General features: G+C 38.0%; 1 protein-coding gene across 2 annotated transcripts; it reads left to right on the top strand.

Annotated features, from left to right (window-relative positions):
- Positions 1-3,967: 3,967 nt before the first annotated feature.
- Positions 3,968-18,135, top strand: RB195_017554 (uncharacterized protein; the record flags this gene model as incomplete). Of its 2 annotated transcripts, none has more annotated exons than XM_064184598.1 (5): positions 3,968-4,020; positions 8,360-8,540; positions 13,714-13,784; positions 15,250-15,407; positions 18,122-18,135. In XM_064184598.1, 5 exons carry the CDS (start codon positions 3,968-3,970, stop codon positions 18,133-18,135), a joined length of 477 nt encoding a protein of 158 aa, XP_064040479.1. The 2 variants fall into 2 exon arrangements, with proteins under 2 accessions (XP_064040479.1, XP_064040480.1); XM_064184599.1 differs by lacking the exons at positions 3,968-4,020; positions 8,360-8,540 and adding exons at positions 12,166-12,182; positions 12,280-12,391.
- Positions 18,136-18,169: the final 34 nt, after the last annotated feature.

Genomic DNA, 18,169 nt, shown 5'->3' with positions numbered 1-18,169 from the left:
ATGATATGTGGGGATTAGGCTGCAGAACTGTTGAATATCAATGCATTATCAAATTAATGTTTGCCATTTACATAATCAACGGTTTTATCAGTTCTGCCAATGCTTTATGCTGCAAGCAAATTCTACAAATCCTGGTCTTAATTTGTATTTTAAACAGAGCCCGTAACAGTGTACTGTGAATGCTAATAGCTGGTAAGCGTCCCAGATTATGCATATATACATTACGTAATATAATATTATATATATGATATATATATATATACATATATGATATGGCGAACAGTAGTTTTCACTGCAAATACCATGAAAAGAGATGATATCACATCTAACTAACTTCGATCAAGGAACAAAATCATTATTGAAGAAGTGGAACTTAAAAATAATCAGGTTCAGTCCACGTCCACGTTCAAGGCCTTTGTCTTCGGATTTCTGCCGTAGAACAGGTAAGTTCCTCACAAAAACGATGACACCATTTGAAATTGTTCCTTCTCGGGAACTGTCCAAGTGGAGGTGTACCATATCTGCTTCTCATTCAGCAAAACACTTCTTTGAAGCGTATTCTGATAAAATCAAGCTTCTAAGAATACTGATCAAAATCTCTTTTATCCGAGTCATGTCGGTGTTGACTTCAGTGAGGATTACTGCCTAGCAAGGTAAAGGAATTTCTTGGGTAACAGAAAACACCAGCGAACAAAACGAATGGCGATAATGACAGCCCAGTTCCTTCGGCAACAAAGCAGGACTAAAGTTTCTCAAGGAAATGAAAGTATTATTTGAAAGAAGACGTGGAAAACATGTACCTTCAACCCCACTTTACTGGATGTATGGGAAGATGGAGCTGATAAAGAAGAAACTAGAAGAGAGAAAGGGGAAAAAATCAAGTTGCTCACAAAAATGGGTGATTATCCTCTCATGACAGATAAGGTTTTATTGAAGAGCTGAACATACAACAACAACAATACTATTGAGAAAAGAATATTTTTAAGGTGGTCCATTATCGGTTATGTACATCCTTCTGTGCAACGAATTTTTCAAGCATTCAGCACTATTTATACGGGGGTCCTCTAATTATCACCTTAGCCAATTTGTACCGTAAGCTGACGTCATATTTTTGAGGGAGTCCGAATGAGAGGTTAGCACTATGGAGACTGTATCTTTCTTTTTTTGCTGTAACAAACCACTTTCATCCGATTACACAATATCTTTAACGACGTCAAGAATTCGATTCGAGAATTTAAAAACGCAATATGAAGTCCTATTTTGCAATGATTTAATGTTGTTCATTGTGATTAATTCCCTTTTATGCAACCACCTGAGAACCCTGCAAGGATGCCAGAATTTCTCTAATTTCAGTAATGTTGGTTGTATTTCGGAGGCATTTCTCAGTACAGTTCGACGTGTGTCGCTGAGTGAAAGCACACAAGCTATCCTGTCCTTGCACATTTTCCTGATCTACACTCGAACTTCGAAGAGAATCATGCGTGGAATTTCGTCAATCCCTTTGTTGCACCAGCTTTTACACATTTTTTCATAAAAAAATTACTTTCAATATCATCAAAACGTATAACTTTCTCACATACCGTGTTAGCAAATAAAGAATATTGTGTGATGAAAGAAAGATGATAGATTTTGTCAAAAATAAATGCAGTTTGATTAATCTGGTGGGATTTCTACGAATTATCAAAACTGCAAAGTAAACTACGAATAATTTTTGTTTGTTTACAAAAGAGCAAAAGTTTATCATGGAATTTTTGAATCAAGAAAGGCAAGCAGTCGTCACACTACACGACATTTTTCCCCCTCTGCCGACTACAGTAACACATTCACAATAACAAGAGAATAACAAAGATGATGAAAAGATCTGTCGTCACAGGATTGAAGAGTGGGTGTTGGTTTAGTCAAGGCAAGATATTAATTAATATTAGTTACTTGATCACTTTCAATAATTGATTAGTGATATAAACTTAACATCCTTAAAGGGAAAGAGATTGGTTATTGTGGCTCTCACATTTTCTTCAGCAGATGTTGAAAAGCGAAAGCTTAAATCTGAATCCTGAGAAAATAAAAGACGGAAAGAGAGAGAACGGAATGAAGAAACCACCAAAACGTTGGAAAAAATCAGTGATAAAATGAGAAGATTATTTGGAAAAATAATTTGTAGAAACCCAGATTCTTTCTATGAGATAAATTTTGTCTGAATAAAAGGCTCGTTTATATTTGATAGCCCGTTTTAAAATGTATTGGCAGCAACCCCCATTTATCTTCTCATCCCTCCAGGATCAATAGATTGGTATCAGACTTGTCTGGGAGAACAAAAACACTGACTGGAAACATCAGCTAGCCCCGTAAGCCATTGTATTGCTCCACAGCATTCCAAAACATCAACGATTCCGAATTGTAGTAAAACGCGTTGGCACATCCTAGGCGTATTTATGCGCAGAAACGTTATCCCTTATCCTCTTATTTGCAGTGTCTCAAGCTTCGTAAAAGATACTTACGGTATTCATGGAAACCTTAAAAAATTGTTGCCCGAAAAGGGTTGAAGTACTGAGAATTGCTCAAGCTGCAAACATTTCTACTTCTATCCGCAAAAAAGAACAAAAGACCCGTGGTATGAGCTTCTTGGGAACCTGCTCTTCAAGCTATTAACGTATACTTCTACTTTTATTCATCGATTTTCCTAAGGCCACTTCTCTTTTTTGTCACAAACGCGCTGCGAGAAACACGCTGCTTTCTGACACCGCCAATCATGAGGAGATTAAGGATTTGTTAGGAAGAGAAATGAACACAAATCTAAGGAAGAAGAGAGGATAACACAGCTGAAATAGTGAGACCAATTCGAGAATAAAAACAGAATAAATGTTAGATACGTGCATGCTACTAAAGCGTTTCTATTAATCGCTAAATAATAATAATAAATAATAAATAATATATCTAGCTTAATATTAATCGCTAGCAGTTGCACATACTTCTTTTTATCTGAACAGAACAGGAAAGCTAACTTTTACGTCTTTTAAGTCTTTTACGTTGTGCTCATGCACAATGACGATAATGTTTTTACTTTTTGATCGAAAAGCCTATCGTGACGTCATCAGTGGAGCGGACTCTGCGTGCAAACGCCATGATGTCGCGGAAATCCAGTCTATATCGAGAAAACTGCTTCCAACTGCATAGTTACCAGCTTTTCACGTTTCGTCCACGTTTTACCTCGTCACGATGACGCTATAGAACTTAACGGCTACGTGGTCCTTATTTAATATTTTTCTTCAGTGCAGTACGGTAGCAGTGAAAGAAGGTAAGAGACTCTTTCCCAAAAGTTACAGCACTTTTTATCTGGAAACTTATGTTTCATAAAGCAGCTGGTTCCTGTTTCATAATTACTCACGTCTAATTACAGAATAAAAGGAAATGTATAGGTGGGTAGTGAAAGAAATCTTCGTCAAACACCGAATAAACGAATCGCAGCGCACAAGATTAGTAATCTTCTACAGAATTCTTTGCCAGTATGTAGTTTATTCCTAACTTATTCGATTAGGAGGCACAAATATTTGTCAAATATTTATTTCGTATTAGTATTTTGTCAAAGTACTAATAAGAGCTTCTTGTTGATTTGTGCTTAGCAACTCCTGTCCTTATACGACGTTCTTGCATAAAAAAATTCTATTAATATATTGCAATGCTCCCGTAGCGACCGCATTTCCGGATCCTACAAGACTTTTTATTTTTAAAAATTATTTTTTTAAAATCTATTACACGACTTTTCTAGAGCTATTTTTTAACAGTGCGAAATTTAAGGAAATAAGTGTAAGTCATAAGACTAACGGGGAAAGTTTGTCGGGAAGCTGGCAGTCTATTCTATTATTGACTTTTGGATTTTTATGCAAGTGCAATCTACTAGACGCGCTGAGAAAATCAGCGCTATTGAGCGGCTGAGAATCCGAGAGTGGAACGCTAGTTGGTGCTGGATATGCCCGATTTGCTTCTGTTAACCCTTTCGCGAAGATTCATGTTTCCTAGCACGTACGTAACTAATCTATCAAATAAAAAAAAATCAAATAATCAAAGCGCAGATTTAACCTTTTAACTTCTGAAGAAAATGTCATTACAGGGCATACAAACGATGTAAGCAGCGTACTATCCTAGGCATGCCAAAGTTCTAAACACAAAAGCTGATGAGAACAGTTCTTTTCAAAAGCGAAAATATCCGTATCTAATAAGTGTTCCTTAGCGAACGATTTTTAGCACAGATTTCGGGAGCAAACACCAATACTAGCCGTTAACGATGAAAATTAGCGCCCTCGTATATTTTTTTTGCCCACTATTTTTCGTCGCAACAAATACTAAACTCTTTTCAATCTGCAGAGAAAATGTATTATTTTTGACCCTTGGTATAAATAAAATGTATATAGAAACACAAAATATCCTTATTTTGTTAAAAGTAAATATAGATTTTTAAAATAAATCTTTAAATATACATGTGCATACTTGTCTGTAAATATGATGTAAGAAAAAAAAACAAGCTAGGTGTCTCTTGAGAAACTGTTTCGTTCTGGGAGTACTAGACGATCGATATTATGTTTATCCATCCAAAAAAGCCAGTACGAAAAAATTTAACTCAGCCATCAAGTTGCGACATAATATAATATTAGAAAAGTATTTCTTATGCACTATGCGAATATATTAAATTGCACTCGACGTCCATATTCAATATCCAGAATAATTTGCGAGATTAAACGAGAAATGACGTAGTCGCTATAAGGCTTCTGGGATTAAACTGCTTCATTTTCCAATTTTATTTGCTAAGAAATTGATGTACGGCTGCTCAAGCTCTTTCTCTCTAATTCTTTTCTTAATATTGCTCATCATCTTAATAGCTGGTTGGAGGAAAGTTTTAGGATCCCTCTCGTAGAATAGGGGGTGGCAGCATCATTCATCTTCTCTGAGAAGAACCTGTTTGTAATAAACATAATATCCTCTCTCCTCATTCGTGAATTCTTCCAATATATCAATTCATATCTGAGGTAATGAAGTATCCTTCAAATCTTTCAGACATTCGTTTCTTACTCATCACAATCACAATTATTTGAAGGGCCAATCTTGTTGTGTAAAATTCAGACGAAATTCTAGTGAGCTCTGTTCCATCTTGTTTTTTTTTGTTTTATGGCACACCTGCAGGTATTTTCAATAAATAAATAAATAAATAAATTATTAATTACCTTTCCATCTGTGGAAAGGAAGTTTTATTTCTCTGACTTGGGCCTATGAAATAAGGTATGAGGAAACGCTCGAACAATAACTATGGGTCATTTGAGGAGGTGGTAGTAAAGTACTCAAAAAGAGGGAGAGAGGGAGATAACAGAGGGAGGTAAATGTTCACCGGGCTGCATTTTTTCAATACATATATGTATGTTACATAGTTGTTATCGGTTTACGCTCGGCCGGATGTCCGGGTCCGTCGCGCTTACGTACTTGGCTTGAACGAGTTCGTCATTGAGTTGGCCTAACGTGCCTCGTTGCTTTCATGTTGAAGAACATCGTAAGACGACTGTGGCGGAGAACAATTGGCGCTGATAATGCATCCAGCACCACTTCAGCTCCTCCTCATATCTTAGCATGAGAACTGATAATAGAAACTTGTTTAGGGAAGACTTCTAATAATTAAACTATAGAAGAAGTTCGTCCATTTTTAAAAGTAATTCGGAGAATTCGGAAAATTTCGAGCATTTGGAAATTAGATTTTCGATTAGAATGAATTACATTTGGTTTCGTATTAGGCTTCTAATCTTAACTTTTAGACCCTGAGGGTTAGCACCTTCAAGGCTGTGCACAAGCAGCAGGAGCTCGGATGCTTATACAAGGCGGGATTGCCCAAGGGTATCTCGTTTTTTATTTAAAAAAAACATTTTGAAGAAACGATATAGAGGCTAAAGTTAAACGGATGGATCGTTCCGATCTGATTTAAATTTGAAGTGACTAGTCTTTCAGTGGTCATCCCGAAACACTTAGTAAAGTACACCGTTTAACTACTTAGATAGACTTTTAGATGAAGTAGTGTTGTCTTGGACTTAATTGCACAATCGAATTCCACATTTCGCTCACGTGATATACAGAGCAAGTTCAAGGCGAATGAGCAGGCAGCAATAGGCACTCCGAAGGCGCTACTTTAATTACATGTTCTAAGAACGAACGTTAGGATTCGCGCCGAACGAACGAACGGACAGAGAGAACGGCAAGTCACAGCTCTATATTAACTTATGCTCACAGCTCTTAAAAAAGAGAACTCGACGCGAGTTGGAGTTGACTTCTTCGCTCACTTGGACCGAAAGCATCCATATTTATTCCTTGCTGTATTCGATATTGAAGCTATGCAGCCATTGTTTCGCTCATTATCTATGTTCAAGCGTGAAACTCTACCATCACTCTACTGAATTTCAACGTTATTTGGTTCTATCTATTTCTAAAATGCTGAAAACGAAGCGTAAGCATTCCAGTTTATTGCAGAAATATTTTCCGATAAATGTCATAGCAACTACGGAAATACTATTCAGTGGATCAACAATTTGTTCATTTCCGGCAGGACACTTTCGAAAACACATAGCTTAAAGGCATCAACCCACGAATCTAGGGTGGTACGGGTTTTAGGAGGCTTATACCTATACGGGGTCGTACATCATGGGGAGAAGGGTGATTCCGTCCATTTCTTCCTAATTGCCGTAAAAAACGGTCCGGAAGAATCCGCGCGTGCACAAGGCTGGCGCGCTCCAATCGAACTCGTAGAAAACAGCATCTTCCGGGCCTTTTCTACGCCAATTAGGAATAAATGGAAGGAATAAATGGACCCTCTTCCCATTGACTACGACCCCGTATAGGCATAACCCACCTGAAACTCGCACCACTCCAGATTCGTGGGGTGATGCCTTTAAAGACAGTGTACCACCAAACTCACAAAGTAGGCATCACTAAGGGCAAATTCGGTCACTATGGCAGGCAAGGATTCGGAATGTTGGTTACGAGTATGAGCAGGGCCGCACTCATTTCCCCCTAATCGTTGTGAAAATGGCGTGGAAACCGCCCTACTTCCTACGAGGCACGTTAGAACGCGCCATCCTTGTACGGTTCCTCAACCTCTTCGTTAGTTTTACTTGGGTTGGTTGCTGAGGTGACCTCGCTGATCGTCGACCGCTAGCTCCCGTATGCGAACAGTGCACAAGAATCTCGCTTTTTAATGTACTTCGTAAAAATAAACGCTCTTTCCAAGCCATTTTTAAGGACTATTATGGGAATTGATTGGCACCGCGCTCATACTTGTGATCTACATCCTGAATTCTACATTTGTCCACAGAGATCCCAACATCGTCAGAACTGTGCTGCAGTGCCTTTAAGCCTTTAATATTGAAGCTCAAATGACATTTAGCTGCATAGAACACAGGTAATAAGTGAGGATAACGAAATATTCGAAAGGTCAGACACTGATACTGAAATATTTCACCTAGTAGTCAGGACAACAAGAAGCAATAAAGCACCATAAGCAATTATCTGATTGAGGAACTTAAGAACTCCTAAAAAGGAGCTGACTTTAATAGATGTGTGTTTTTTTTCAGCACCATGACCAGATTCTGTGATGAAATAACTTCCATCACCTTAATCTTTTCTTGCTTTCTGGTAATTCTCACACATTATACATCCTGTATATCCGTCTGTCTGTCTGACAGAATTAGCAAGATACTCTACGATGAAGTTTTGTGAGGAAACGTTAGAAGCTTTCGCAACCTTTAATCTCAGAGGCTTTTGCAATTATCTGATTGAGGAATTTAAGAACTCCAAAAAGAGGAGCTGACTTTAATAGGTGCATGTTTTTTTCAGTTTTCACACGAAGGCGCTATGAATACGATTGACTTTACAATCGTACTAAATTACTTTTTGGGAAGAAAAAAATCTGGCACCTGTGATTAAATCACATCGCCGCATTTTGTTACAAATTACACTGGAAAAAGGTCAAAATTTTGCTCTGAGTTGGTATTTTCCTTAATACTTTACCAATGGTATAATCAAGTTTTTTCTATTGTATGTAGTTGGGGAACCTTGAAAGGATAAATATTCTATATGCTGGCCCCCATATCTGCATACTACTTCAAGCAACAGTCGTTGAGTTCGCGTGAGTAGTCATGAACGCGAATTATTAGTGTTGGGAAGGAGAGCGCGTGTTCGACACTTAGCGGATTTTATTAGATGAACAGCAATGCACTATATTCTTCCACTTCTCACTCGCTTCTGGGATTTCTTGCGTTCATATTTTCGTAGAAAAAACTTCTTTTTTTTTGTTGCTAGAAAGTATTCGTGTCATTTTTTTTTTGTTTAGTTCTCTTCCTGCTTTCGGAATAGATGAGGGCTTTGTAAACCGTTATTATAGGGCAATGTGCCTTCATGGACCTGTGAATTTGTGGCTGGTGTTCGTACCCTTCACTGTAATTTTAGACGTCCAGACAGTACCAATTTATTTGGCGGTCCTGAATTCTAGAAAGTACTTTAAAGTGTATCATGTGAGTTTTTCTTCAACGACCACCTTTCCACCTGCCTGGTCCGGAAAATTAGACCAGATGGCATCTGGGCAGATGGGTCTGAATTTCAACAATTTCATAACTACACTGATTTCGTAGAATACTTCAAGAAGAAGCCGTAAAACTGCGTAGTTCTCTTCCCAGAAACGGTAACAAAAAAACCAATGACTATCGGAGTAAATAGGGGAATTGACTAGACTTGTTCGAAAAAATTGTAACCTTCTGTATTCGTAGGGAAAATTGTGTAGACTCACGTAATACGCAGTGACGCTGAAAAAATTTTGAGAATTTTTTTCCTTATCACAGGCACCTTTTTGACTCTTAAAGGCATCACCCCACGAATCTGGGGTGCTACGGATTTCAGGTGGAGTATTAGTATGCGGGATCGTAGATTATGGAGAGAGGGGGTGATTCCGCCCATTTCTTCCTAATTGCCGTAAAAAACGGCCCGGAAGATGCGGCGCCGCACAAGGCTGGCGCGCTCCAGTCGAACTTTTTGTAGGAAATAGTTCGCTAGAACGCCCGAAGCCGTATCGACTGGGCCGTTTTTTACGGCAATTAGGAAGAAATGGACGGAATCACCCCCCTCCCCATAGTCTCCCATCCCGTATACGAATACTCCACCTGAAACCACCTCAGATTCGTGGAGTGATGCCTTTAAGAAGGTGGATTCTATCCGCTTTGAAGAACACTTCACCTTTCACTTTGGACACATTTTAAAGTGTTCTCCAACAATTAGGATAGTATCACCTTGATCACCTTCACTTCTACCGATTTTCGAACTTGTCGAGTGGACGCCAATAGTTTTTCCGTGGACTTCCCCCGCTAGAAGGATTACAGCCGGTTAACCGCGAGGCTATGTGGCGCGTCCCCATGGAGAGGAGCTAATTGCGAACCAAAATCGACCTTTTATCCTGAGAAGCAGGCGGATTCGGAGGACGGATTCCCTGTTTCTGTGGTGCCTCAAAACATCCTTTTATCCCACACTGCAGTCCGGGCAAAAGCCAGCAATCAAGTGACTGTGAGGTGCAGGGAAGGCGGTTTGAAGACGCCTCAACAAATGAGCTCCACTTGTCCGCTCCTGGGGAACACAACGTTTTCCCAAAACTCATGGCACTAGCAGTTGGGAACCCTTCTCATCGGTTTAAAATCATATGAATTTCACAGTAATAACTATATCACTATTGTATATTGAATGGAGCGTTCGTGTATTTTTGGTGTTTCATTCTTCAACCACATTGTAGGTCTTGGAACGAAAATCCCGAAATTCCTCAGTCATTCTGAAACAATGAAGAGTCCGAAGCATCAAGTGCATCAGATTAGCAGACGGAGATCTCCCTACGCTCGTTCGAGCAGTGAAATAAGAGGCTAAAGTGGATTTCACCGCTCCTAACCTCACCTTTTTAAAGTAATTTTATTGTTTCATCATCTTTATGTTATTTCGTGGTTCGCAGAAGTGTAAAAAAACAGATACATTGATACTTTTGAAAATTACCTGAATTGCAGTGATACTTGCAAAGCATGCAAAATTACTATTGAAAGGAATCCAATATCGAAAAATTCTCCAATAATTCCCTCAACGTTTAGCCTGTGTGGAGAACGCAAATTGTCAGGAGCTTAAGTAACTGCTGGTCTATTGCAAGCAAGAAGTTATTTCCATGAATATTTTTGTGCGAGGCGAAAACAACAGCTGTTTGCAGTTGCAAGAAGTTTCATGACGAGTTGTGTAAGAAAAATGTCCCAGTGCTCTCAAATTAGTTAATATAAAATGATCAATAAAAACGATGAGGGAACGGTTGAGTTACTGTAAACGTATTCGAAAAATAACTATCAAAGAAATTCTGTTAAGTTCAAGAGGAGTTCTCATGAATTTCTATCCTTAGGGTTTATTTAACTTGAAATATGTGCACTAAAAATTCAGATAATCAAAAATGGAATGTCCACGACTGAGTTCCCATTACAATCTTCAACGTATTTGAATGCAAAGACAGCTTCTTTCCCAAGATGATCGATATCCAACCACTGCTAATGTACCTAGACAATATTGAATTATTGTGGATGCATAGTCTCTCTCCAGCACACCGACTTTTCACCGTACTTTTCATCGTTTTTTTTTTCTACTCCTCCTCCTTCTGAATAGGCTCAACATCGCAACAATCAGTATTGAAGCGTGTTACATTTCGCGGAGTTGGAATGAATAAGAAAACAAAATTAAAGCGGCAAGATTCACATCATATAATCCTCACAGAAAAGCTGATTGATTCCTGTAAATCAGCTTAGCACCCTGGCTATGATATCGCTATGTGCGTCTTACACAACCCTTTATTATTCCGATTATGACTGCTTATATATTAGTATTTGCCTCGTAAATTTAATATTTAATTTATTTCCGCGTAAAAAGTGGTAACAACATTTGCTGCCTGTTCTATTCCGACTCCTTCCGATCTAATCCGGACCAGTAGATTCAGCGCTATCAAGTAACTAATTTTTAAAATACAATTTCATTTGTCGCAATCTTTTCCGGGAAGTTCGCGGAAAGAGTATTTAAATTGTGTTTGACGAAACTGCCCTTCTGTTTACGTCATCCGCGTTCCCTGTATCTGGGTAAATTAGACATCTATGCACATATATTCTTTTGTAAAATATGGATATATCCATAGTTTCCCGTGCTTTTACCTGGAACATGTTAATTCTTGCACTACTTCTATGAATTAGTCATTGTTCCTCTCCTTGTTCCTTCTATTTCTTTTAATTTTACATTGATACCAAAGCGTTTTTTGACGAAAAAAAAACCAGTTCTTTATTTCCAAAGCACCAGAATCGATTCTGAATTTTTTTGAAGTTGTTACATCGATGACAGCTCGATAGACGACCTAGAAAGTCGCCGACGAAGTTGTGTAATCGAGGAAAATATCGTGCCAAAATAAGAAACACAGGTAAGACATTTTACAGCGGGACTAAATTTTCCATGTCTGCAAATCTATGCATGGTTTTAACATATTTTGAGAGAATATTTCACTTAAAAAAACCAAATCGAACAAATATGTTTAGAAGAATGTTTGAAAGGAGAATGAAACTAAAAAAACTCAATACTGTGAAAGTTTTTATAATGTAGTGTTTCCTGCAAACAGAAAGGCGAGGCGCTTATTCGTTTCATCGACAACAGAAAGAAAGCCGTGCATGCTAAAAGCTCTCTGATATAGGAAATGAGTGTCCCGGGATTAGCATGTGATTGATTAGTCGGCTGTCCGTTCGTACTCTTAAGAACTACTGCATTCTTTTTCATATTCGTCGGTCCAATCCTTATCTTCAATAAGTGCCGACATAGGTGGTTTTAAAAACTCTAAGAGGGTAATGCGTTGTGGCGATTCAAATTTTATTGAAAGAGTATTAGTAGGTAAAGAAAATCGATATTTATTGAATTGTTTTAGAATATACAATCAGACTTTTAGCGTCTGTTGTGCTACCGAACATTCTAGATTCTTCTGGAAAGAATTTTCACCAGCGGAATGGAATTTTCCTTTTTTCCGCTCCTTCCTCGCTTTCATGAGTCAATCCGAACAGCTAATCTCTACCGATTCGCTCGTTTTGCACCCCTGAGCGAGGTATGATGGTGTCCGCGTGGTGAACGCGACAGAGCAAGTGAAGCAGTTATCTGGCGAGGCATGGCGGAAACGCTCTAAAAAGCATTTCGTGACGGAGTTCGAGCGAATTGGTACAGCGCGGCGGTAACGCGCGCTGTCAGCCCGGCCGGGGCCAGGAGCCGCGGCTCAGATGCTCGGTCCTGTCGTTGCTCCTCCACCGCTTCCTACCTAAAACTTCCTTTCCATTGCGTACGTTTATATTCTACTAATACATAGAAATAAATATTTCATAAAGTACATAGTAGTAATATATATGTATAAATAAATATATAGATATATTATATTATATAGATATATTATATTATATATATTTATATTTTATAAAGTTGAAGTTCGTGAATGATGACCACTTTTTTTTTAGGTGCAGAAATATAGGATGGCAAGATTTTAATAATAAAAATTGTTTAAAAAAATAACATATTGACTGTAATAAAAATATAAGAAAACATATAAATATTTCGGGAGTATATAAAAGATTTGGAACGCGTATCTTTTATACGCGTTCCAAAACCTCAACGATTACGAATTCCAGTAAATCCGCGCATCCCAAGTGGATTGATACTCCAGTGACTTTATCCTTTTATATAAAAGATTGAAAGTGCGGAAGAAGTCAGGCTTACAGCACCGGAGGGTTATGTCGTTTTGTGTCACGTCAGTTTTAAACTGCACATTACGTTATTCTTCTTCAACGAGGGCTCACCTATCACACAGCAGAAATTCACCGACATTGAACATCGCAAATAATTTACACGCTTGGCAAAAATAGCAATAAAAAACAAAAATAGTAATAATAGCAACCTCAAGAAAATTACCACATTTTAATTTTATAAAAGAACGAGATTTCTTTTAGATACGTCTAACATTTAAACGCTTTTTCGCCATTGAACATTGTTGTATCTTCGGGTTGTAGGGGTTTTGCGACTTCATTTAGACAGTTTCTAACTCTTGTGCCCTTCTGTCGATGTCCTAGCATTTTGATATTAGTGGAGGAAAGCTTCTTTATTTCCCTGCTGGAAAATATTCAAGAACGGCAGTTAAAGTTTATGTAAAAACCAATGTGCCTGTTTCTTGTTCAATTCCTATATGTGAGAACTAAGAAATAGACATTTTGTTCTCGTTAAAAATTCTCAAAAGTTCTAAAAGAAGTTCCCTAGCAGAAAAAAATCTAGCATTTTAAAAAGACATCGATCTTTGGAGTGATTTTATCTCACGTTTTACTACAATTATACTACACTACTTTTATATTTTTTTTAGCATGACTGATCGTTCCAGAAACTATTTTAGACTAGTAAACGGAATTAGCAAAATTTCTTTCTGACCTCTTTTTTTTCGCTTGTCTGACGAACGCAAACAGCTCCCAGCAGTTGTTCTAAGCTGTAGGCAACTTAGTGTTACTTTTTTTATCAGTAAAACAGATGTCACACTCCATCTCTTCATGAAGCGCATAGGCATTTTCTTCTCTTTTCTTTTTTTTTTGAAAGTAAAACTACTAATCAAACTACTTGTTGTAGTTTCGGGACATGTCGAGTGTTAGTCTTCAAAATCTGCTTTCCACCACTGGGACAGACGACAGCGATGACAGGTGCGCGTCATTATTTCGAGCATAACGTGCAATTTTTATAGCGAAGAAGGATCCCCTGTCCTCTTTCTCAAATGTATTGCCTACCTGGGGAGCAGAAAAATTGAAATTTGTAGTTTTTGCATGGAAAAAAATGAATTTGTTCTGAGCTTGTGAACTACATAAAGTCACTGGTTTTTGTTACAGTGGGGCAGTTCCACGATCAGTCATGGATGTTTCCGTTTAGTTTGTTAGAGAAAGTATAAACTGCATTTCTACTTTCTAACTTTCGAAATATAAATTGTGGAAAACTTAGTAATATTCTTGCGCCAGTTTAAAATAAGGGAACATGTTCGCGCAGTACAATTCTTTTGAGGTCTCTGTATGTTATCTTCAATGCAGCATTTAATTTGAAATAAAAAGTGAATAGGAATCTTCTTCTACTTCGTGATATCACCTTAATGTATTTCCTTCCTCATCCTATATCCTTCCTCCACACTTATACTTCATATCTTATAATTTATCCTCTTTATAATCTCTTTATAATTCATTTTATTTATCCTCTTTATAATTCATTAGTTTAAGAAATTTTTATTTGTTTGAATTATCATGTTCACCAGTTATCATGAAGTTTATCATGTTCAGTTTAATTTATCATGTTGTCGATTTTTTTTCAACACTGATCTCTTCATGTGAGAACAGGTGTAATAAAGCCTAGAATTATTTTTTTATTTGAATAGATTTCAACTATGATGTGTCTGCATTTTTAAAACTCAGTAGGTGGTTGTTCAGAATAATCCAACATTTCGCTACTATCGTAAAACGTAAGTGTGAAGCTGGTAAGATTGTTGTCCGTTCTTATCTAAACCCACTCTTCCCCATGTGTAGATACGCACAATCGTTCTGGGAAATTTACATATATTATTGTGTTCAACCTAATTAATTGGCAGAAATAGAAAAACATTTTCACAAATAATTCTAGGGGTATTTTTTGAAGTTGAAACTGATGGATGATATTTGGAAAACGTAAATTTGCAAAATACACTATTATTTTTCTCTTATGTAACCTATTTGTGTAATTATTTATTTTCTTCGATAACATTTCAAGGAAAATTCGTGATTGCTTCAAAAACGTTCGAACAGTCAAACTGAAGTGATATAAGGATTTTTTGGGAAACTAGTATTTACTGGCCACTCGACATTTGTTTGAAGCTGTTGAGTATCCACTCTTGGAAAATAGCAGTCACTTCTTCGTTCCTCATTCCTTTCCTTTTATTTGGCACCTCTCTTCTCTCTCTGTACGTCTTTCACGTCCGTCGGCGACGTCGCTGAGATGTTGACTCACTTGCTCGCAACTTTAGTGTTTGAATACTTGACGTTAGAAGTGACTCACCAGGATTGCAAACAACTTCAGTCAGTGCATAGGATTCGCTCGAGCACGTCTACGTTTCTCCACTATCTTACACATTTTATGGATTCTACCGTATAGGTCTATGCAAGATGAACTGCTCACCACCAGTCGTACGATCACAATGTGCCATTTCATCGTCTTCAACTTCTGTGTTGGTTTCTTCGGATACTATATTTGGCTAATATTTCCGAGGCCGAGATCCAATGAGGCCACCGAAAGTGAACGTAAATCTACTGGTGAGTTCTTCTTTCTAGGGATTTCTTCTTTTTTTTTACTTTGGACTACTAGAGAAAAACTTGAAGGAACTTAAACTAACTTAACTTAAAGGTAAAACGATTGGTAAAAATTGATATCAGATTTTTAATTAAGACTGGTTGTTGTTGTGTTGTTCGTGGATAACAACCAAATACCTGTAGATGAATACATCCTTTTGCATCCGACAGAACAAAACCATTAAATTATTCTGGGAGAATTTTTTGTTTACTCTCATAGGATTCTTGTATTCTTTTTTTTTTGTTCACTGAACTGATTTTAAACTGAACAGTTATTTTTGTGCATTCTTGAGTTTTTTGTATTGTTCGTTAAGGGCATAGTCTCTGAAATTTCTCTTGACAAAACAAAACATTCCCTCACAAAGGTTCGGTTAAAGAAATGCGAAATTAACTTTTTTTGAGATTTTGCGGGTCCCATGTATTTAATGAGACGCTTAGAGAGTTGCGACTATCGGCAAATAGCGGATAAGTGTCAGAAAAAGAGGAGAGATGGAATTTCAAAGTGGAATTCTTGGGAACCTATAGAATTCCGCTGTAACACTAGTATTTCTCCAAGCATGTTTTATGGATCGGCTTGGATTTTCGTGTACACGCAAAATCTCCGAATCACCAATCTTACAACAAGTCATTTTTGTTCTAATTTTTCCACGGGGTTCCAGCATCAAAAACAACGCATCAGCAGGACCAATCTATTTGTTTTGTATAGCTAATAAGGAGCTGAAGATATTTTATTTATGTCACTTTTTTGAAGAAGAAGCGAAGAAACGAAAGCGATGGATGTTTACATTGCAACTGCATCCTGCGTCATATTTTATTTACATAGACTATTCACTTTCGCTCTCATGCAAGGTTATTTTCCACATGCAAGGTTCCTTGTCAATACTGTTTGTCACTCGTATGTAGTTCAATAACAAACCTTGCGTGCTACGAAGTAATTGATAGTGGGTTGAGGTATTTTGTGCTTAGAAGTTCGTATTAAAGGCAACATGGCACGAATCTGACGTAGTGAGAGAAGCCACTGAAAAATCCAAGGATTTGGTTGTACAGTGCGGGATCAAGGGTGGTTCCGCTGACCTCTCCCTGCTCGTCCTAAAAAACGAGTTGGAAGACTCTGTTTTCCACGACGATTCCGACTGGAACGCGTCGTCCTTGTGCACGCGCCGCATCCACTTGCGCAGCGGTCGAAAGCCAATGAGTTTTTGTCGGTTCCCCATTCAAGCGAAAACAATGAATAGGTTGCACTAAAAAACAATGAATAGTTTGCAATGAACAGATTGCCTTAACGTACCTGGTAGGAACCACTGCGGTACACACGCCGAGTTTTGGGACGATTAGGGAGAGGTCAACGGGATCAACCCTTATCTTGCATTCTACAACCCCATCTCTAGTTTTTCCATGGGGTTTCCCTCACTACTTCAGACTGATGGTATGCTGGATCATTTAGTAAGTTCTAGCCATAAGTATTGGATGGCGAAAAATTATGTGCGCTTGACATTTGGCTTTGTCAAAATTAATGCTTAGGTCTATCAAGAAGAGATCTTCAAGAAAGCTGTGACCCATGGAAGCAAATCCGTCCCAACTTTATCTTTGAACAGGATAGGGCTAAAACCCATGAACCAAAACAACGATCTTCTTCCTGGAGACCAATATCGGCTCTTTTTTGTCGAACAATTCATGGCCCACAAACAGCCCAAATCTCATCCCATTAGAACTTTCTGTTCGAGGATTTATTTCATCCACTTTTTTTTTACTCCATTCCTTCATCGAATCGATGATTCGCCGCACCAACGATACGTTGAAGGAAAGAACCAACGCCTGTATCAAGACGAATGACAGCAACTTCGAAAAAATTTTTATTATGAAATGATTTGGTTTTATAAAACTAAATTTTTAAAATGTTTGCGAACAAAACTTTTTTTATGGCCCACGTAACTTTTCGCCACTCTGTATAGGCAGGTCAGAAGGACTTCAAGAAGGTGCAGTTGAACTCTTGGAGTCTCCCTCGCTTGCTGCTACCGATCGGGGGCTTCACATAATTTCAATGGAGAAAACGAGAAAGACCTATGACCACGAAACCGAATCTCACATAGAAATGATGTATATATAAATATATATGATCTTCTTATTGGTTTCATTCAATTTCAATGAGTTTATTGTAATTTCACAGTTTTTCTTTTGAGAACATTAATATTTGGAAAAAAAAAAACTATTGCAGGCAATTGTTGTGCACTTCTAGCACTTTTCATTAAAGGCATCATTCCACGAATCTGAGGTGGTAAGGATTTCAGGTGGAGTATTCGTATACGGGATAGCAGATTATGGAAAAAGGGTGATTCCGTCCATTTCTTCCTAAGTGCCGTAAAAAACGACCCGGAAGATACGGCTTCGGGCATTCTGGCGCACTTTTTCCTACAAGGAGTTCGACTAGGGCACGCCAGCCTTGTGCAGCGCAGCATCTTCCGGGCAGTTTTTTACGGCAATTAGGAAGAAATAGACGGAATCACCCCCTTTCCATAATCTGTTATCCCGTATACGAATACTCCACCTGAAATCCTTACCACCTCAGATTCGTGGAATGATGCCTTTAAGGAAGCGCATCAAAAAAATATTTCTTGACTTCCTCAAAATCTTCCTATTTTTTACTACACCTTACGAAATCGTGAAATATTTATTTCCAGATGAAATTCGATGAAAGCACTCGACACTGATGTCAACCGACCAAGACG

Source organism: Necator americanus, chromosome II (genome assembly GCF_031761385.1).
Source record: "Necator americanus strain Aroian chromosome II, whole genome shotgun sequence".
NCBI lineage: Eukaryota > Metazoa > Nematoda > Chromadorea > Rhabditida > Ancylostomatidae > Necator > Necator americanus.
The sequence above is the reverse complement of the archived record's forward strand: the minus strand, read 5'-3'. Positions and strand labels throughout refer to the sequence as shown.